The sequence below is a fragment of the Pelecanus crispus genome, chromosome 14, assembly GCF_030463565.1.
Source record: "Pelecanus crispus isolate bPelCri1 chromosome 14, bPelCri1.pri, whole genome shotgun sequence".
Classification (NCBI taxonomy): domain Eukaryota; kingdom Metazoa; phylum Chordata; class Aves; order Pelecaniformes; family Pelecanidae; genus Pelecanus; species Pelecanus crispus.
Genome location: NC_134656.1, coordinates 14,854,149 through 14,876,642, shown reverse-complemented (window position 1 = coordinate 14,876,642; position 22,494 = coordinate 14,854,149). Strand labels below are relative to the sequence as shown.

Sequence of the window (22,494 nt, the reverse complement as noted above, 5' to 3'; positions counted from 1 at the left end):
GAGATGATTCTGAAAAGGTACTTGAAAGTAGGCTGAAATAGATTTTCCTCACATCTTCTTATAAAACCTGATATTCAGGTCTTTCACTGTGCAGGAATAGGTTGGCGCCTCATCTCATCAACCTGACAGCTCTCCAGGCAGCCAGTTTCTGCTCTGCAGTGCCCCAGGTTTTTATTACAGTCCTCCCAAACCGTGAAGATGAAAAAAAATGTCTCTACAGTAATTATTCTTAATATTTCCTCTTATATGCTGGGGATGGCGAGTTGGAGTACATGTGGGGGTGTGACTGTAAACTAGTATCTATACATAAGATATGTGACTTTGTCGTGTGTCATTTCATTCTGCTGTAGGCTGAGCAGCATACAGATGGAGTATGGTCTGCAAGATCATTTTTAGAGTAATATTGTAGAATATTTCAAATAAGATTCATTGTATCTTCAATCATCTGAAATGCAAGTACACCAAATCCAAAGTCACTTTCAACATTAAGATATTTCTGATGTTCCCCAGTGCTCATGATAAATAACTTAAATGAGGTTGTTTATAAAAATAATGATCATGAACTCAGCATTGTTAACGATCTATAGATAACAATAAAGACACTTTCATATGAACTAATAGAAATAATATAAACTTAGATATTCTTTCATCTATTTTGTCCTATTGCCAAAAGAAGGATGAAGCATCAGCAGGCATAAATATTCTCCCTCATGGCATAGGCATTTCATTCTGGCCTTTATTTTCCATGGTATAACCTGCAGAGCTTGACTCCACATTGCCCTTTAAAAATAACTTTTAGGTGTTCTTATATCAATCTAAAGCCCGTGAATGGTGCTATGATTGATTTGCTGAAGACTGACATTCATCTATAATAGATTCAGAGGAGGAAAGAAGAACGCAAGTGTTCCCAATCTTTACTCCTCAACTCTTTCCTGAAAATCTCCAATGTGATTTTGAGGATAATTCTGCCTTTTGAATCTGTTATTGTCAGGAGGGCTGAGTCAGTCCTTCATAGATTATTCACATATGACATCTTTAGTCCTCTATTTTAGAATTTATATCCCATTCACTGCTTGAAAATACCACTGTGAGGGATTTTATCTACATGACATGTCCAGTGGGCTGCTCTTTGTGTGTTGGATATTTGAAAGTCCATCTGGTTTATTAACCTGCAGTTGGTTCTATCAATCTACCTATACTACTGTTATGAAGAAAGTAAAATTTCCAGAGCATGCATTAGTTTTGAGGATTTCAGAGTTTAAAGAAATGCTCCTCTTAGGTGTGATTGCCTTGTTGATATGCTGCTCTGCATATTGGAGCTGTAGGACACTGTGGAAGGATGTTAGAGAAGACTCTGCAATTATTTTGGGGGGTTTCAGACAATACAGAACTTTTTTGTTGGAAAAAAGATGGATTTAATCTCCCTAGCTTCCTGCAGTTCCCTGAGCTGTATCGGTAAATAATCTGTGATGTTCTTTTGTGTGTCTGCCAGCACGCGGGTACAGGACGGTCTTTAGGCACCTGACCCCTGCACTGTGCTAAAGAACAGTATTATTAGAACAAAGGTATTCAATCTTTGCACTTGCCTTTATGCATATGTATATCTATTTGTGGGGGAGAATATATATAAAAAATATATCTATGTATGCAGTGTAAGTACCATGTGTAAGTGATCCTGGAGAAATATACTCAGGTAGGAGTTATTTATTGTGTATGTGTTCAGTGGTCGGATACTTGTAATCACTTCGATGGTGAGGAAGGATAGGTTAGTTTATTAATGTACATCTTAAAAGAAATAAGTAAATTTAAATAGGAGAATGAGAGTTTAAATATTTTAAATAGATTTAGAAGTACTGAGCAAAGGTGAAACTAATATTTTCATATCAACAGCCAGCCAGTAGGATAAATTAATTTATATGGAACAAGCCCCATGTTACTCTTGGGTATTATCAGCTGATTCTTGGTCTCCCAGGCGTGAAATAAAGGGAATATTTTTGGTCTACATGATGCTAAACGAATTAAGAGAAAACAGTTGTAGTGTTATTTAACACAACACCTAAGAACAGTGTTTTTTTCTGGTTTTATGCTCAAGCTATTCTCCAAGCAAACAATCCCATACGATGCATCTGGGTACTTACGTATTCCTACGTATAGTAACAAATGAAAATTTCCTGTGACAAAGGGGAGTGGTATTGCTTCCATTTTATGTTGGAGAGCTGAGACTTTGACTAGACAAAATTTGCCTTCCATTTCAGTCTGCGACAAAGTAGAAATTGAGAATCTCTGGAGCCATAGGCTATAACTTTAATCTCCAGATAATTCTTTCTCTTCTTGTGATTTCAGTCATCATCTGTTCATCTGTTGTGGTTTAACCCAGCAGGCAGCTAAACACCAGACAGCCGTTCGCTTACTCTCTCCCTCCTCAATAGGATGGGGGAGAGAATTGGGAAAAAAAAAGTAAAATTTGTGGGTTGAGATAAAGACAGTTTAATAGGACAGAAAAGGAAGGGAAAACAGTAATAATGATAAAAGAACGTACAAAGTAAGTGATGCACAATGCAGTCGCTCACCACCCGCTGACTGACGCCCAGCCAGTTCCCGAGCAGCGATCGCTGCCCCCCGGCCAACTCCCCACAGCTTATATGTACTGGGCACGAAGTCGTATGGTGTGGGATAGCCCTTGGGCCAGTTTGGGTCAGCTGGCCTGGCCGTGCCCCCTCCCAGCTTCTTGTGCCCCTGGCAGAGCAGGGGAAGCTGAAAAGTCCTTGACTGGCATAAGCAGTACTGAGCAACAACTAAACCATCGGTGTGTTATCAGCATTATTCTCATACTAAATCCAAAACACAGCATTGTGCCAGCTACTAGGAAGAAAATGAACTCTATCCCAGCCGAAACCAGGACATCATCCTGAGCTTACCTTTCCTATATCCCTCTCAGTAGCATCCTTATTTTGATTTTGTTTTTAACACACAGTAGTTCTTTCTGTCCTTATGAGGGAGTGGTTTGCAAGCCTAGTGACCATGATTCTGTGGTGGAGGAGGAATGAGACAAGAAGCTATAAACTTGCAAAATTTGCTGGGGTTTTTGTTTGTTTTATAGATGGTGGTTTGGTGTATTGATCTCCATAGCTATATAAGGAGCAATGCTCTTCATCTTGCTGCTTTGCAACTTCTTAGTGGCATCACATGAGCTTGCCTCAGGCATTTATGTTGATAATTAATTCATTAATGCCAAGAAAGGGTGGCAATTTCCTGTTCTTAAAACTCCCACGCAGCGTACCTTGTGCTTGAAAATAAAGACTGGAGTCAAGGATCAGTGAAACAATAAAAAAGGTTCTAATGGTGAAAGCTATGGGGAGCATAACAAATGATCGTGCCCTTGGTAATTCTGAAAGTTCAGTTGCATTGATAGGCATGTTATAAATACCTGGAAAATAAAACTCCTGGCCTGCTTTTTCTAAACTCATATTCAAATGTATGCATCACATGACTTGGCTGATTGAATACAGGGCAAACAGTCATCACATTAGATCTTTTAATTTTGTAGTATCTAATGAGGAATGAGATTATCAATCTAGGCTTCTGATATCATAAGCCTCATTATCTGTATTAATTAACATCTCCTATAATATACCTCAGGGATATTGTTCTGAAATCATTCAAGCTGCGTTTCTCCTGCATGGCATTCTGCCTTTAATTTAGGAAAAAGTTTGAAGGTAAATGAGCGAGTTTCTTTCCTCCTAAATGAGCGAGTTTCTTTCCTCTTAAAGGTAAACCAGATCTGCTTTTTCTTTAACTATGTGTCAATGTGAGAGAGGGAACGAAAATGAGAATTTGGGTGAAAGGCATGGAAAAATGGCAGCTGCGTGGATCAGCATCATTTATTATACCACAAAGGAACAGAACAGAGTTGCACAGTAAGCATTTGCAGGCTTGACCTCATCAGTGTGTCCAAACCCTGGTGAGCACTGGAAGCACTTCCATTTCAGCTGGAGTCGTTGAAGGGGTGGGTTTAGAGCCTACGTGGTGACTACAGTGGTACCTGAAGTTATTCTGGATCTTAGAAGTCCTTTGCCTACTGTATCAGGAGAGAAGCATAATGGAGATACAGGGATGCATCAGGATGCAAGGTGACAACCGTAAGTGTCAGGAAGGAATGTTTAGTCTTTATGTAGCATGGCATTATTAGTTGAATGGGTGTTTCAATGTTTTTTTAGTTCCCCCTGAAGAGTCAGATGTTGGCCCTAAAAGGCGAGGGTAAGGGGCATTTTGGGTCAATTGTCTCATCTGGTACAGGAAATGCATTTTCTTAGTGGATCAGCACACTGTTCATCTGAGAATACTGTCTCTTAAAAGGTCATAAAACTGCCTTTGCCCTTTTATCAGCCAGCAGAAACACAGCCGTTCTCTGAGCCTGGATGACCTGCTGTGTCTTACCATTCCACAGAGAGCTTTGGCAGTTGACAGAAATGGGAGAGGAAAGCCATAAAATTTGCATATATTTTAATGATAATATTTTAACAATTGAATTACGCATAGAGCCAATTCTTTTGTGTCAAGCAGCATTTTATTAGCTCTACAGTGAAGCTTTTGCTAACACTTTTTAGTTTTATGAAGGCCTGAGGATACTGAGAGTGGGGCAGTGAATGTTTTTGCATAAATCTTTTATGCTGTCCACGTAAACTGTCAGATTAAATTCCAGCAATCAAAAGGTTAATGAAGTCTGAACTTTAAGCTGAGAATCACAAATTGATGGCCATTTTCTCACATCAAGCTGTCAACCAGTAAGACAAGGGAACAGGAGAAAATACCCATGGTTGCCAGTTGAAGGTTTCTTTTTCCAAGACTTTTCTTTGCTTCACAGCTCCCAGAGCCAATATGCCCCTTCCTTGTATCTCAGAATAAAAGGATAATAGCAAACTGCATAAAAGATTTTAAAAATTAGAAACTCTGAATTTCTTGAGGCATACGGCCAAGCCTCCTTTTGCCTGTGAGAGCCCTTGGATCAGACCCTTTGATGGGATGAACTGAGCCTGACCACAGCTACTCAAGGTCGGAGCAGCCCACAGAAAGGAGCTTGGCTCTTTCTGAGGACCGCAGAGGATGATTTACCTAATTGAAGCAGCTCCTTAAGGTACTTAAAATGAGATGGGATGAGTCTGGGCACAAGTCCCTGGCAAATGTCCACCCCTCGGAAGCAGTGCACAAGCTTTATCCAGCCAGCAGTCCCTCTACCAGGAGTGCAGAGGACAAGTGGGCTCTTTTCTCTTGCATGTGGCGGCAATGTTTACGCTACCAGGTGCCCCTCAATGCGTCTATAACAACGCAAAAACGCAATGAAAGGGAAGATGAGTAAGCTCTGCTTTGCTGTTGCAGACTAAGGCATTTCAGGATTTAATTATACTACAGGTATATAAATTCCGGAAACATGTTAATGCTCCCGTGATTAAAATTATAGAGGGCCTAATTGAAAAAGCATAAACCGAATTGAAGAATTCCTAATTATAGTTTGCTTTGAGGTGTTAATTTCCTCCATAATGAATGCATAATTTCTTGGAACTAGAAAAGGGGGTTGCTGCACCAGTGCGTGGGCTGCAGATGGAATGAAGGGATTATCATAAATGCAGCCAGACAATTCAGAAGAATAAACCTCTGCAGCCATGATGCTATTCTGCCTCTCTATAATTTCAGTTCTCCTTGCACAGCGCTTTTCCAAAGCGAAAGGCAGAGCTAGGAGATGGTGAGGGATTTGCTTACTGTGCAAAAGGAAGGGGAAATAGGACTGGTTTAATTAAAAGTAGTCATGGTGCAAAAGAGGAAGGTGAGGAGAGAGGCAGAGCACGCAGTATTTTTGGTGGGAAGGTCAAGCAGCAAAACAGAAGAGGAGTCAATGCTGACTTCCCTCAGCGCCCACCTTGACACATCCCTAAGTCACTGCAGGAGCTGATCTTCATGCAGGTTGATTCTTTTTTTTTTTTCTGCCAAAGGACACACCCTAGATTTCATGTTTTCTCTTGCATCAAAAATATGCTTCACTTTGAAGGGAGGTTGGTGAAGTACAGGATTATCAGGTACAAGCTCCCGATGTTTAAATCTGCCCCGTTCCCGCTATGGTGGAGGTATGAGGTGTTTACAGGGGATGACAGATCAGCTGCAAATTGATGCGGAGAAGTCCTCGCCGTTGGGACTCTCCTCCTCCACTTCCTTCCTCCTCAATTTTCCTTTGTTCCAGGGTAGGAGATACTGTAGTGAAGGTACCACTTAAGACCTCTTCCTGGTGTCGAAGGCATGACCACTTTGCACTTTCTGAAAAGCGCAAAGTGGTGGAAAGAATCTGGCTGAAATTCCTGCAGCTTCAGTGCTGAAAATCTATATTATCCTTACCCAGGAGAGCTCATCTTTTCTACTGTACATTGATGATATAGCTGTGAATAGACTGTTATCTGGCCATATGGGCCTTGTCTAGTAATGAAGTTTCTCCTGAGGTTAGAAACAGAGCAGGTTCCCCCTATCTGTCTTGTGTTTTTCTTAGCCTTTTAGTTTTAAAAAATCAAACACACATAAAACCAGCAAAAATATTTTTCTGGTGTTCTCTCATCAGGTTCTTATGTGTGGGTTTTACCTCCCCAGTCTGGTAGCTATGATTGTGGAAAAGGGAGAGAAAGCTTTGAAATACAAACTAGATTATTTCTGCATCCAAATGGATCTAATTTCATGGAAGCCATTGGAAATACCCAAATTAATTCTGCCTAAGAATATGTGCAAAAAGAGAAGAGGAGGCTGAGGGGAGACCTTATCGCTCTCTACAACTACCTGACAGGAGGTTGTAGTGAGGTGGGTGTTGGTCTCTTCTCCCACGTAGTTAGCGATAGGACAAGAGGAAATGGGCTTAAACTGCACCAGGGGAGGTTTAGGTTGGAAATTAGGAAAAATTTCTTTACGGAAAGGGTGGTCAAGCACTGGAAGAGGCTGCGCAGAGAGGTGGTGGAGTCCCCATCCCTGGAAGTGTTCAAAAAATGGGTAGATGTGGTACTTCGGGACATGGTTTAGTCTAGTCTACCCTTGATTGGCTTAGAGTAGACTTGGTAGTGTGGGTTAATGGTTGGACTGGATGATCTTAAAGGTCTTTTCCAACCTAAACGATTCTATGATTCTATGATTCTATGAAATATACCCATCCCCTTGGCCAAGCCACCGCTTTTACGAAGGACGTGGCCGAGGGTGTTGGACAGCCCCGGTGAGGGTGTGTCAGAGTCTCTCCTCACTCTGCAGCTTTTGCTCAAGAACCGCTTTGGCTCTTCTTGTCCTTGAAACTTCCTTCTGGTCTTAAAGCAGCGATCACTGAGGATGACGACAAGACTTCAGTCAGCGATGCCTGTTTAATGCTAAGCGACGTTAACAAAAAAGGGTTGTTCTTTTTTTTTTTTTTTTTTGGTAGATCAAACAGATGGCAGGTGGCTCAGGAGGGAAAAAACACCTCCGAAGCCACTAACATTAGCTCCTGTTGCAGTGAAAGCCACGTCTGTCTGCACTCATTACCTTTAATCTGCCAGCACAAAATAACATCGAACCGGCGAGATAGGGACTGGGCCTGTTCCGCTGGGGAACAGCAGCTATTATGTCTAATCTGTGTTGCAAGCCAGGTCAGGCTTATGGAGATGGTTGAGATAATGGAACACAGAGCTTTGAAATGCCCTCTGGTTATTTTTTTTTTTTTCTTCCTTTTTTAAAATTTTTATTTCCAAAACGATTAAACTCGGAGAATTTAAAGCAGTTAAGAGAATGATGCATATGTAATACAAGTAAATAGATGCAGTAGCAGTGTTCTGGTGGTCTGGGGATGGAGAGGAGGTAATTTTGTGAGTATGGATAGCATCGTTTATTAAACCAAATGATACAGCTGGGAAAAATGGGCTTTTAAGCACACAAATCCTTCTTTTTGGTCAGTAAATACTGACTGTCAATACAGTTGTCTTTTTGACAACTACTTGCATTTTGTGCATGTTACCACGTTTCTGTTTGCTGTGCGCAGACACTGCGTCGAAGATTAGACTTGCTCAGAACTATATGGGAATATTTGCACTTTTAGGTGTCTTTCAATAACTGTCCTTCCTTGGAAAGACGTGGTATTAGTCACTCATAGAAGAGTAATGGTGAGTGGAACATTATGAGGTTGGAAGCACTGATTTTAATACATATATTTACGTGCACATACGTATGTGCACACGCAGAGGTATTTAGATGCGCACACATGCACACAGCTGTTTAAGCTGTCGTTACACCTGCTTAGTGGCACAACGTTGTTACTGGTGTTCGTGAAGTTTGACAATCCGTTGTGTCTTCTGCGTGGTGCGGTTTTAAGGAAGAGACGGTCTCCAGAACACCTCGTTTTCCCCAGCGCTGTCTGCTCCTTCTTCATCTCTGCAGGTGACAGCTCAAGTCATGCCCAGAAGTAGAAATTTTTTTTATTTTGCCTTTTTGAAAGACTTTGTCGGATTAGCATGTGTTCAGGCTGGAAACTCCAGACTGCATTAGGAAGGACATATTGGCTGGTGGGTGGAAGTAGGAATATTGGACAAGAATGTGGGGATTTGTTTACATACAAGTGATACTGTGTGAATACCGGGCAAGTCACTCATTGCACTTTCTACGTGCCACTGTTTATATATCCGCAGCGGTGGGGTGATTATGTGTTGTACCTCAGAGGTCTGCCAGGATAAAAGTCTTCCCGCCTAGCCTCTGAGGCCAAGTGACATTACATTTGACATTACATTAACACTTCTTTTTAACAAAAAAAAAACCAAAAAACAAAAAAAAACCCCAAACCAAAAAACCCCACTACTTTCTAATAGATTTTTCATTTTTTAGTCAGTTGTGGGAATTTTAGGTGATGCTACGGTATGACTGCAAAGAAATTTCAGACAAAGTATTCCGGCCAAAGACAGTGTTTGATACAGTGATGCTGGCAGGGTGCTTTTCTACAAATACAAATATGTTGTTTGGTTTTGCTTTTTTTTTTTTTAAGCTTGACACAGTGCACAATTCCTTAAATAGATATCACCGCCTGTCCCACGGGTATCTCATCACAGTGACTGATACTGGTTGGGGAGAATACGGGCCCATATCTCTTTTTCTGTACAGGAAGCATGCAATCTAAACTTTCTTACTTTTTCCAGAGCCCATTTCAATCACTATAGAAATCTAACAAAGCTTGAAATTTTAGCGCTAAAAGAATGCCCATGTGAAAACTCTTGACTCCAAATAGCATTATCCAAGTGTGAAATCGCTGCCCTTTGTTTCATGAATTTCAGGGTACAAAATGACTTGGTAGTAAATGTAGACTACTGAACTGAATATGAGAGTAGAAGAAAATGTGAAGAGACTCTCTTACCAGCCTTCTTGATTAAATGGATTACATTAGTATTTGCTCTATCTCAGCAGGTTTTTTTCATAGCAATGACAGTATTTACCATCTCTTCTTTCTATGCCATTTTTACAAATTTGGCTGAATTTGGATATTTTGTTGGTATTCTTCAACTTCAGTGAATGTAATAGAAGAGTTGTTTAATTTAAATGAACGTTAAGAGAACACACAAAAATAACTTCAAAATGAAGGATCTGGTGTGAATAACTTTGCAATATGAGAGACTATTTCCTCGAGTAGCATCACTATTATAAGCTTTATTTTTGTGAATGCTCTGCAGATGCGAACAAGCTGATTGATGACAGTGCAGCCCAATATTCATAATGGGCTACTTTTTGAATCTTTGAAATAGCCAAGCATATGTCAGAAGACGACATTGCAGAACAATCTCTTTTTTTCCCCTATTTTCTGCATAAAAATGTTTATTGAAAGCTAACCTTAAATTCAGCATATTGTGTTCTGCATGGAGCTGTTCCAAAGCGTAATGGGAATAGTAGCAATCTTTAATTGATTTTAATGGGTTTCGAATCCGTTCTTAAATAGACAGAAAATTGCAGAACAGTGCACTGGGTCCTGTATGTACAACCTAGGTGGCTGTGAAACTCAGTTCATTATGTTTTGTAGATTAGTTTCAGAGCTTCTGATTAAAGGTGGTATTGAAGATATTAAGGGTGACATTTTAGAACATGTGAAGTAGGTAACTCAATTCTCAGGAATATATTGCGACCTGTTTGAACCAGAAAACTTTATGAAGTTGGAAACTGTCTGCAGAGTCGATTCTGAATGCCTGAACATTTGATTGCAGGATTGCAGGAGAAGCCTGGTGAGGAAATATTCACCATTATAGCCAAAGAAAAGCGGTGCTGTAGGTGCAGTGGGTGCTCAGAACCGCGAGTCTCAGCATCAGGCTTTGTGGCAGTTATGCTTTTTGTTCTCGTAAATTTTAGTAGAATTTATGTTATATAAATCTTTTTTAGAGTTTAGTGGGTTTTGGTTGAATTTTTTACAAAATCCCTTCTATGCAAGTTCATGGGAAGGCTGGAGGCACACTATAAGAAGGATCTCATTTACTGTTTAATTTCACTATTTTTCAGAGCAAGCCCTATAGAGTACTGGTAGATTTTTATAGGATATTTCTAGCTTCCATCCCTATTGTATTTCCTCAAATTTCCCATTATTTGATGTCTTATTGCCTGTGTGGCAGAATTCAGGCTTTTATTTAGATACCTTAAAGAAAGAGAAAATAAAGATGTTGATGCTACTCTTCTGTCTCAGTTTGCATCACTGAAATCAACTTGGCCATAAAACAAGCATATGTGCATTCAATAGCTAATCTGAATTGTAAATGTGGGTGTCAGGCAACACATCACACCCTCTCCCATTCTGGTATCCTGGGAGATGGGACCGTGCTGTCCGAATAAAGGTGATGAACCTTCATGGATATATACAAACATATTTACATTGGCTCAACCGAATGTAATGGGATCATAAGTTAAATGGAAAACTGGATTACAAAAAAGCTAGGGTTTGATTTTCATGGGTTTGGATAGTCTTTTCAGAAGGGCTGAATCTGTTAACTCCATAGAATAGGTGCAAGAATAGAAATTCAGTGTCCAGCTCCATGTCGGCTGCTATGTCCCACATGTCTTCAGTCTGAGATGACACAGCTATTGGATGCAAGTTTTTTCCATCCTTACTTCATTTGCCCTTTTTGTCCTTCATTCTTTGAATTAAAGTAACTATTAACAAGGAAACCTCTACACTTTGGTAATATCTTCTTTCCTGTAGCCTATCAAACAGTTATTCTGAAAGTAATGTATTCCTTTGAGCTAGAAACGAGAAGTTCCTGTTCTCTGCAGGGTGAACCGCAAAACCTGCTCACAGTAATCTGCTAAAAAATGCACTGCAAGATCAGGCTGTACTAATTGCCACTTATTTTTGTTTCCCGGGAGAAAATATTATTGGAAATAATATATGGCTGATAATATATTTATGTGTTAAATATTAAAATTAAGTGAAAATATATGAAATCTTTATATGATGTGTTTAAGAAAATTTAGTACCAAAATTGGTCCAGAGGGGGTACTAAGCTGCGGAAGCATTGTTTCTTTTAAGCTTTAATAAGTCAGGTGAGGGGATCACTGTAAGGTTACAAAGAAATTACATTCCTTTTCATACCCTGCCATTATCAGGGGTATAGTGAAGATCTCACCGTATTGGTAAGTATCATGTTGGGATACCAAAGTGCACCGACCAGATGTTGAATGCTTCATGGAAAGCTCTGACTCGGCTTTTCCCCTCCACATTCATGCACGTCCTACATCCAGAACTTGAGTCTGGTCTAAATACATGGCTCGATTTGTGGACAAGCGCTTCCTTGGTCCATCCTCAAATTGTGCTGCCAGCAGCACAAAAAGAAATCAAGAGCAGGGGAAGGAGAAATCTAACAGCGCTCAGAGAGATCTCAGTCGCACAGAAACGGGCTGTGATTTGGAATGTTGATTATCCACACTTGTGCTTCCACACTGAATAGAGAGCTCATCATTTAAAAGATTACCTTGTAGATGATGATAAGAGCACATTTTCTTCCTCTGCAGACAACATTTGTGCCGTGGCGACCATTATGGCTGGTGCTTTTATCAGTGATTTAGAATGGAGCTGTTAAAAACTTTAAAAAGCTTCTATTAAAGTAATGTGGATTTATCTATCTAAGACCTGTGAAATTTATCAAGGAGCCCAGTTTTGGCCTCCTTTCCTGATAAGGCTGTGCAGCTGCACAACAGGGCAGTCAGCGCCCCAGCCTTCTAGGAAGTCAGGCGTTTGGTTAGTAGCCCAGATTTGAGAATCCCTGGAGAGCTCTCTGGAGAGCAGAGCTTATGGATGTTTGGAAACCAGGCCTTTCCTGTCATTTTTGGGGACTTCGGTATTACTTGGTTGCAGTGAGGTGTCTTGGAGTAGCTTAGCACTAGGAACGCAAACCCCCTGCTTCTATTGCCCTGCAGCATGCACATGTGTGGATTTGATTGCAGTGTTTGCAAATGTGGCTGAATATTAAAAATTGAAATGTAGTAGTTAGTTTTACCGTATCATCTTTCAGTTTATTGGTACTGAAGTTTTTATATAGTGTTGGCAGTTTTAATGCTCTGCTTTTGTTGTCTCTTTTAATGTAATTTCAACGTATGACACTGAAATTTTCTTTTATCCAGCTGGGCATTTTCAACTGAAGTATTGATTGCCTGCTATGAAAGGCAGTGTTAGCTGATACTGGCTGGAAGCAGTGGATTTGAAGCTTGAGAGGGGAAGAGCCCCAGGAGGTCCATGTTACTGCCTAGCTGGTAGCCAGAATAAGAGCTAGCAGAATAGTTTGGATATCTCCTCCTTATTTCCATTGCCCACTTTTTTTTCCTTCTCTCTAGCACTTCTTTTTGGAAAAGTACTCCTCCTTTCCCTTGGTTGTAATCTCACCACTGTGTATTACAAAATTGTCAGTCATAACAAGCTGCAAATGGTTGACCCTGCTCAGCACCAAAACAGAGATGTGATTGCAGCTGAAGTGCTTTTGCAGGCCAAAAGGGCAGATCCTACTCTCCGAGTTTATTTTGAGTTAGTGCCCAACTGCAATCTTGAGGGTCATAATGTATCACGGAAAGTTATCGTCTTCTGAGCAAAGTTGAATTACTTTTACTCTTTTGAGAATTGTTGTAGTAATGCAGATGGTTTGGCCAAACTTTAGTGTGAGTAATTGCGTGCTTGCTGCTCAGAATTCCCACAGGAATTTCATTCCGACCTAGGATCATTGGCTTTTTGCTCCAATGAAAAGGCAAACAGTTATGAGAGCGTCTTCATGCTGATGGTAGTAGGAGTGGAAGCACTTGATGTGCCTTGCAGCACTTTGCTGGTTAATGCAGAGAAGATGATCTCTGAAAATGCCCTGAAGGCAATCAGGAAAATTCTGCTCCTAGGTAAAAACAAAACATGTGGAAAAGAGCATGACCTGAAAAACAAAGATATGGCAGAAAAGAAGAAACAAGAAAACAAAACTATAATGGTCTGTGTTATAATGGTGAATTGTGACTCCTGCACTTCTGAAACGTCTAGCCAGATCAAAACAGTGGGAACAGAATATCAGAAACTGAGACCCGGAGTAATCATTTGATAAGGAAACAATTTCTCAGAGTGATAATCTTCAGTCCAGAGTAGTCTTTGAAATCAGCCATGCTCTTGGCCACTTGACCACTTCCCTTGAGGGTAGCCACTTGACCACTACCAAATAACTGAGACTCAGAGAAAAGAGTGAGGCTGAAGCATGACGGTCACCAAGTCGTGCAGGTAAAGCACATAGAGGTGAACGTGCTGTGTCAGCTGGGGCATAAAGGAAAAAAATGCCAGGAAAGCAGTCGGTCAGTCTTCCTAAGTTTCACCAGAGTCAGTGTTTTAGACAGAGGGAACAATGACAGCAGCGCTAGCTCCGATACTTGTTTCACAGAAAAGGAGACAGTATTCAAGCGGGAGATTAATGGGGTTTTAACCTGAGCACCAATGGGACATCTATTACGTTTGAGTTGAATGCGCATGAACGTACCATTGTGCTTCCAGAGGTACCTCAATTTATTCCAAAGAATAAACATTAAAAGTAAAATTTCAGGTCATTAAAAGAGTGAGTTATCCCCATGAAAGGAAGAAGTGTGTTAATGGCTAAGTAGGAAAGCAAAAATGGAAAAAATACAGGCAAAAGAGTGTCTGTTATTAGGTTCTATATGTATCAAAATTTTTCTCGTGATATTAAAGAGTGCCTATACTGGTGGAGCATACATTAGAACTGTCAAGGGAGAAAACTAAGAATGTCTTCAAAGGTAAATAAGTTCTCTGATGATTAGGAAAACAGTTCAGTTATCTTGGCAATTCATGTCCCTGGGAGCTTCCCCTTCTCCGAGGACAGAAAAGTGTACAGGCTCGTGGCTTGCAAGTGGGATAACCAAGAGAATGAGAGTCAGCCGCTGGACACTCTAGGGCGAGGGAGCCAGAAGAGGGAACCCTTGGCCTCTGTCTAGGCTGAAAGAAGATTAATATCTATTTTTATATATATATATACACATAAAGGAAACATTTTCTGTAACTAGAAAAGGCAAGTGTTTGGACTGGATAAAATAGAAACCAAGCATTTTTTTAGGTTAGAAGGCATGTGGCAAATGCCCATAAAAATGTCAGCTACGGTTTTGCATATTGCTGACAAACAAAATGACAAACTTTCCCAGTAGTGTAGATTATTATTGCCGGAGAGAAGGATCAAAATAAGAATCTGCAGATAGGCTGTTAGTAAACAGTGTCCAAAATGGCAATCTAAAAGTTTCTGTTGCTGAGGGGAGGGTTTAGGTTAAACAGGCTTTTGCTTACAGCTCCCACTACATCGTCAATGATAATACATAAAGCGCTGCTGGGAAGCCTGTTTATCTTTTTGGAAATCATAAAATAAATACCAGAGAAGGTCTGAAATATTTATTAAAGCCTCTAATGAACTGTAGGATTGAGGAAAGTTTTCCAAAATGCTGATGGGACATCATTAAAGGCTGCAATTCATACATCTGGTGGGTGCTCCTGCTGCATTAGCAGGCATTAGTAGCAGCCTGCGTAAGGACAACTTCAGTACTAAGCAATTCATAAATTGGTCGTACTTGTAAAGATGAGTTGGTTTTGTGTCTAGCAGTGGGAGCCAAATGGTTTCCAAGCGATTCACTGACCGCCTCATTGTTAACAGTGAGCCCGGTGCCTGCAGACCCGCAGTACCAGTTAATTCAAAAGCATGAGCTGGGTTTTGTTTCACCCTTGCTTGTTGAAGGTGCCAGAACTTCGCTTCCCACAGAAGCGTTGATGAGCTGTGGCTATGCTAGAAATTTTTCAGACCAATCTTTCTGCAACAATGAGCCTGTGAAAGCTGGGAGAATGATACGCTGTTGGCTGTTTCCAATCTTTTAATCGATCTCCCCTGTCTAACTAAACAAAGGACCAGTCTCACACAGACAGGTGAGGACAACACATGTGAATATCCTGACAAAAAATAAAATGACTGCAGCGGTGTCTTTCTTTGTCAAATGGGTGAGTGGTGTTAAGCAGACAGTAAACCTGGCTCAGCTGTAGCAGCATTTAACTTAAGGGCTTTGTTAACTGCCTGAGGGGAAAAAAAAAAATAAAAGCAGAGTGCATCTGAATGCCTTGCAACCTCTTTGAGCCTGAAATAGTAAGCTAGAAATAACAAGATTGCTATTACATATCATAGAGGCCAAAAGCTTAGCGGGAATCGAAAAGGATTAACATTTCATAGAGCTGGAAAGAATATGAAGAGTCGTTGTTTCCTGAAACAAAAGTGAATTGGGAGAGCTATAAAGCCACCTGCTCAGTATATAAGCCAGCCTTTTAGTGATGGAAGGTAGGAGGAGATTTGCCATCAGGAATTAATGTTAGAGAACTCTACATCCCAGGATATATCCCACAAAGACGTGAGGGAGGGCCAAAAAAAGTTACATTCTTAGAAGATGTGAGAATCTTTTTGATCTAAACTGATTCTTGCACCCTGAAACTGTTTCTAAAGGTATCTGACACTGGTGCCACCTGCTAATGCTCTCCTCTACCGCAATTGCCATTTGGCCCGAGCAAACAATTCGTGTTTCAACTTGGTGGCTGAAGAAGAAAGCATCTGCTTTCTAATATTCAGTGCATTAAAAATTCATTATAGACTGGGTATTTTATTAGTTAATCTTTTTCCCAAAGTTTGACATGATTAAAATTTATTCTGACTTTCACCAAGGTGTACCTTGATTAACTCAACTAAATCAACGGAGCAAGTTATCAGCATCTTGCCCACGTAGTAACATTCAGTGGCCGCTGTTACTGGTGTGCCAAGAACAGCGTTTGCTGTGATGCCCTAGCAGTGTGTTTCTTACTTTGTCTTTTATTTTATTGTTGGAAATATTCTTGATATTTGAGGCTCTGGGGCACTAATTTTACCTTCCTCTCTCTCCCCTAGTGTCTATCAACTTGTTGTCAAGGAGGAGAAGCTGCAGAAAGCACGGAGAGCTGCAGACATCACTGAATGCTTCTCCGTCCCAGTGAGCTACAAGAACGCTTCCAGTCTCGACTCACCGCACTACTTTGCAGCTGAGCTGAAACCCATCAACCTGCCTGTCACACAACCATTCACAGTGGGCGACAACAAAACCTACAATGGCTACTGGAATGCTCCACTTTCTCCCCTGAAAAGCTACAGCATATACTTCCAGGCTCTTAGCAAGGCAAATGGAGTAAGTGCAGAGAAAATTGAAGTTGGATCTGTACATATGACCACCTCTGTCTGTCCTCCACCTCTTTCTCCTTCATTCTGCATCAGATGGCACTTTAATTCCTCCTCATTATTACCCTCTTACAGAAATTTGATGAAAATTAAACATGCCGCTACTTGTCCTTCACTCAAGTCTCTCTCTGATGCCTAGAACCAATGAGAAACCTGTTGGAGAGCCAGACAATGTAAAGACACATGTTGGCATGTGATTTACAAAATGAATTGCTTAGAATTTGTTTGTTTTTTTTTTTTTCTTGCAGTTACATACATGCCAGAGTAGGAGCTATTGTCCTTTTAAAGACGTAACTGCAATATCCTGATAGTCTCCAATTCACAGTGCTTGTGATTTTGGAGGAGACGTTATAAGATGAGAACTACGCAAAAGCTATGAAGCTGAATTACCTTGCAGCTTGCATTTGGTCACATCATAATGTAGTACTTCTGGTTGGGATTTTCAGCTTGAGCAAAATGTTAAGTTGTACTGCAGGGGTGACTATGTGCATGTCTTTCTTATCCCTTTTGAATGCTCTGGACTATATTTTTACATGTACTTACTCTGTGATATTAAGTTTAAAATAGAGATTGCAGAGGAAACACAGCCTGCCCTATTCTTAGACTCAGATACACATAATGCCCCAACAGATCCCGTCACAGGAACAGGGAAGGCCTCTTTTCCTTCTTCCATTCTTCTATTCCAGCCTAGAATAGTTTGTGACCTCTTTTAACTTCCCTGTTTCAGGTCTGTTAGCTAACAGTGTGCAGGCCAGATCCAGTCTAAGCAGTCATTCACCTTCCTCCCCTATGTCTCCCCTAATTGTTTTTTGTCACCACATAACATGATACCGTTTGGCACGCTGGCCTCATGAAGAGGCTTAGAGCATTAACATGGCGTCAAGAAGTCGGGTAGCTGAGTGTGGCGTTAGCGCATTTGCCGGTGCTTTCATGAATCTAGCTTTAACATAGATAAATCCTCTAAGACATCACCTCTGAAAGAGCAAAATTAGAAAAATCAATCAAAGGTGAATGGTGGAGGCTTTGGTCTCCACTTGGGATAGTCTCTTTTGTACCCAAAATGCAACCACACATCACAGAGGACCGTACATCGTTTAACAGGCTAGCAATGCCAATGAATGTTCACAACATATCTTGGTGTTTTACTGCCTTCATTTATCACCATTCTCCAGCAGAGTTTCTGCTGTGTGGCTGACAAGCACAAATCTCTTCAATACCGTGTTGTTTTTCACCTTGGTTTCCTTTCTAGTCGATTTAGTTTCCTTCCAGCACTACTCAATTAATTCCATTTTGGATTTGCCTTTATAAAGGAAATCGTGAAAAATATGTGTATGTGTCTCTGTGTCTAGTTAGTTCCCCCTTGTGTGATCGTTAATTGCTAGCGAATGGATCCCCAGGGAAGAAAAAGCTTTATTTGCGTAAGTACAATATGATATGCCATAGAGGGGTTATATGAATGGAAGGTAGGCTTCCCTTGGCATTCTGGATTAAGGCTGCACTAATGTGTGGTTCCTGCTTTTTCTGGATCTCTGTAGCTGGCAAATTGCATCACACTCTCTACATACAAGGTGGTAAGGACTCGAAAAAGGATGACTTGCTTGGGCAGTTCTAATAGGAACACAAGACTGTAAAGAACTTTTTAAGCATAAGTTAATCAAGAGTCTGTATGCAACAATACGCAGTTTATGACAGCATGATAAGTATCCTGCCAGACAAAACAAATTCCTATTAGAGCAATAAATTGTCTCTTGTGTTAATAATTTGTATTGACACTGTATATGCTTATGTATCCTCAAAGTGCAGTGCTATGGGAAAAAATACAGAGGAAGTGCCCAAGAGTGGAATATGGCTCTTCAGAGGAGTAGCTGTGATACTTTTTGTTTCTGGATAAAATCCTTAAGACCCGCATTTCAAACATTAGGGTCTGATTTTCATCCAGTCTTTTACAGCTGTAAATAGTAGGTTTTACTTCATTCCCAGAATTGTTTACAGGTATAATTTGTATTTAAATGTTCTGGATTTTCACTTATGTCTATAACCTGAGCAGCTTTGGTCTTTGTAAAGCCTACTAGTAATTATGGCTGCAGTGTGGCACTTCAGATAATGCACATCTGCAAAAAATCTGAAACTGTAACAATTTAGCACAATTAAAATATAGCCTTATGTTCCCTTGCGCATGAAAAACTTAAGAGAATATTGTCACTCAGTTTTTAATTAGGATAGTCTGTAGTTTCATTAATCCCTGACAGTTGTGGAGTGATGAAGCTTCTTTCCACACCTGGAACCTGCAATGAGAAACCTTTGTGCAGTGAACCAGAACATCTTCCTTTGGAAATGTAGGACTCTGGGGAGAGCTTTGTTTGAAGAAACATTCTGTATTTGGTCAAAAAACTTGATTAGGAGGAGGTAGAAGCGTTACAGGAGCTCTACATTGTTTCAGCTCCACTGTACATGGAGGGTTGTGCTCATTTGATGTTCTCGGCTGCTCTGCAACCATTAGTTGTGATTGTTGTAGTGAAAGAAACATAATTAACAGCTGGATGCAAAACATGTGTGGCAAATTGCTGCAAAACCAGATCACGAGCTTTTCTGCCTTCTCTCTGTGCCACGTTGTACTTGTTGTTTGAGAGTTTGAATGAGATAGCTGTCGCTGGCTGAATTCTTTTCCGTGGACGGTTGCATGAAGTTTGGTCAACATGGTGTTGCTTCCAGACAGGGCTCTAAATAGAACATGTGTGAAACAGAATGGTTTTCAGCTTTGTTATACAAAACACTTCCAAATTGTGTGAATTTCCCTCCTGGGGACTGTTGAAAGCCAGATGCTGAACTGAAATGTGACAGAGTTTGAAGTAAGAGGGTTAAAAAAGAGAAAAAAAAACCAAACCCAGAGGCTCCGGGCTTTGTACCTGTGGGGTGAGAAGCAGCGTTAGTTACTGTTTAATTGTTAGACGGAGCTAGCATGAGAAGTGACACTGGAAGAAGAATGGACAACTGGCTTTGCTCTCCTCTGGCAGCATCTCCACACGCTGCCTGAGCCATCCAGGTAGTTAACTGATGTTTGCTGGTTGTCCTGGTGCCACCTGCTGCAGATGGCTGCCTGACAGAGCATGAAGTTTTCTGTGGCTGAACCCCCCCCCGAGCTCACTCCTTTAAAACAGCAGCCCTTTCGGTGTTCATCCCTGTGAAAGGTGAGGCCATGGTGGCAACACTGTGTTACTCCTTGTCCTTATACTGACTTAATTAGCAAGGTAATGTTGCAGATTTTATTGTCCCCGAGTGCTTTCTCTGGGTCATCGTAGGCGACAGTCTCTGGTTAGTGATTCAGCCACACGGTCAAGTGGGGAGAATTCTTTGGCTGCTGCGTGAAACCTGCCTGAATTGTTGAGCAGCTCAGAAACCAGAGCTTCCTAAAAATCCTTCCTGCAGTTGCATTTTACCTCGTTGAGCTAAAATGAAATCTGTAACGGCCCAGTTGCAATCAATAACTCTTGGCCATTTTTCCTCTAAATGGGAGATGAGGCAGGAGCCTCTGTAACACAGCTGGAGATGTCGTGGGGGATGCTGCCAGCTGCTCCCGCAGCATGGTGGTCCAGCAGGTGAATGATGTTTTCAGGCCAGAATTGTGAAAAGTAGCACCACAGGAATCAATGAGAATATTATTTTTGAGGGAATGATAGACTCTACAGAGATTCTTATTGATTTTTTTTTTTTTCCTCTCTAATGACTTGTACTACATGCACAATTGGGCAGTTCATTATTATCAGGGGACTTTGGGCTGGATTTCTAGATGCTGACAGGTCTACTTGCCATACACAACATTCTTCTTCCAGGACGTTTTGGAGGTATGGCTAGAGCTGCCAACAGAGAGGTGGCATTCATCCCTGTGGAGATGGCCCACGAAAAAAGCAATGAGGTACTTCAGTTCAGCATGAGCCCTGTTCTGAAAAATGAAGTGGCACCAAGGCCACCTGCCTTGCTTCTGTGAACTATTAAATAGCTTTGAGGAGCACTGTGTTCAGTAGGATTTCGGGTGTGCAGTTTTGTTCACATATGTTTACTGCTTTTTTAATTTCATGTTGGAGCTGCTGGGGCAGAAATAAAGGAGCTGTGGAAGCACTGCACTCTTTGTAAGTCCCTGTTTCCACATCTGGTCGGCCATCTTAGGCCAGAGTATGTGGACCTGAGGGTTTTCCTGATAGAACTATCACTGTTCGATCAATGGTGTAAATAAAATCCTCCAATCTACCTCACATTTGAGAGTTTGGGAGGTATGGGTATTCATTGATTAACTATCTCTCATTGAAATAACCTCCTGTGGTAAATAATAAAAGCCCTAACCACTCTGCTAAACCTCCCTTCTCCAAATGAGATAGATAATAAAAATAGCTGATAATTGGAAAGGCAATACTAGGTTTATCTTAGTCTCTCTCGGAGAACTAAGTTTCCTTAAGCTGGCAATAGAAATTATAGGGGAGTCCATTGACCATCCACAGGCACATCCACATGATTCATTTTAAAGGCAGCAAACAGTTGGCTTCAGTGGGATAAAAAAGAAACACACGACCTAGAGCTCTCCCGAACTAGGGCAAAATTTGTTGAGGACCAAAAAAAAAAAAAAAATTCCTTAGGATGTTCAGTGGACAGAACTACGGTTTCTATCCTGTGTGAAGCAGGTTGCCAACAAGCGTGCTCAGTGTATAGCTCTGGGACGCAGGGAACTCAAGCTGAAGCTGGGGCCAAGTGGGAGTTTGGTAATTACTTACCTTGTCTGTGCACCAGCGAAAGTTAAAATTGCCTGTGCCCAGTTTGAGCCGCCTGATGCAACTGCGCCTGTCGCAGGGCAGCCCCAAATGGCACCCCTGGGGCCAGCAGGTCCCACTGGTGCTGGCAGGTGGTTCTTCAGACGAGGCAAGGACTGTTTAACTAATGCAAAGTCATAATAATAGTAAAGGAAAGAAAAAATTGTGGGTTTGAAAACAGATGGATGAAAAAGCTCTGCTTCTTTTATTGTTGTTCGTAGTCTGTAAACAGCAAGCTGTCATTTTAAAAGAAAAGAAAAAAAATGATTTGCCCTTTTAGGTTGTGAAGATGCAGCTGTCACATAAACATATGTCCTGCTGCCCTCATAACCCTTTTCTGCAGAAAATTGTTCCCATCCAGACACTAAAGAGACAGAGGCAGAACTTGTCTTGTTATCATCCAGTGTACTTCAGTGAAATGTGCGTTTAGGAACCTAAATAATTAGTAGACAGCATCAGCTCCCTTTCTTGAAAAAAGAAGACACAAACTGTATTAAAAGAATGTTTTAAAAAAACCCTGAAAATTCAGAGGGATGCTAAAACAGGCTCATGGTGTGTAGTTTGAAGTCTGTGTGCCTGAGCTGTATTGGCAGAGAGGGCTCACCCAGCTCCTCGGCACAGTTTGTGTCCTCTTCGGAGGGTCTCCAGCTGGGGTCTGCCCTCCAGGAACTCCGAAACACAGTCCTCATATCATCTATGTCCATGGTGTATGGACTTAAAATTTTAGCGAGAGTTCAGCCTTGAGTGAGGGCACACCGTAATCATGTTTTATTCATATGGAAGTAAGTTCCAGAAAACACGTAAACGTGTAGATGGGCTTAATATGCAGTAAGCTTTCTGGATACGAAGCGTGTTGGAAAATGAAGGTTGGATCACGAGCTGTAGGATGTATTCATGCAGGGTTTTCCTATTCCAGGATCTTGGTT

At 41.0% G+C, this 22,494-nt stretch overlaps 1 protein-coding gene across 1 annotated transcript in view; it reads left to right on the top strand.

The window, feature by feature from the left end:
- The window catches only part of PTPRT (protein tyrosine phosphatase receptor type T), a 339,432-nt gene that overhangs the window by 226,991 nt on the left and 89,947 nt on the right, over positions 1–22,494 (top strand). Inside the window, exon 11 of the mRNA XM_075721369.1 lies at positions 16,446–16,719. Within this exon, the coding sequence (XP_075577484.1) occupies positions 16,446–16,719 (274 nt within the window). The remainder of the gene's footprint in view (positions 1–16,445; positions 16,720–22,494) is intronic.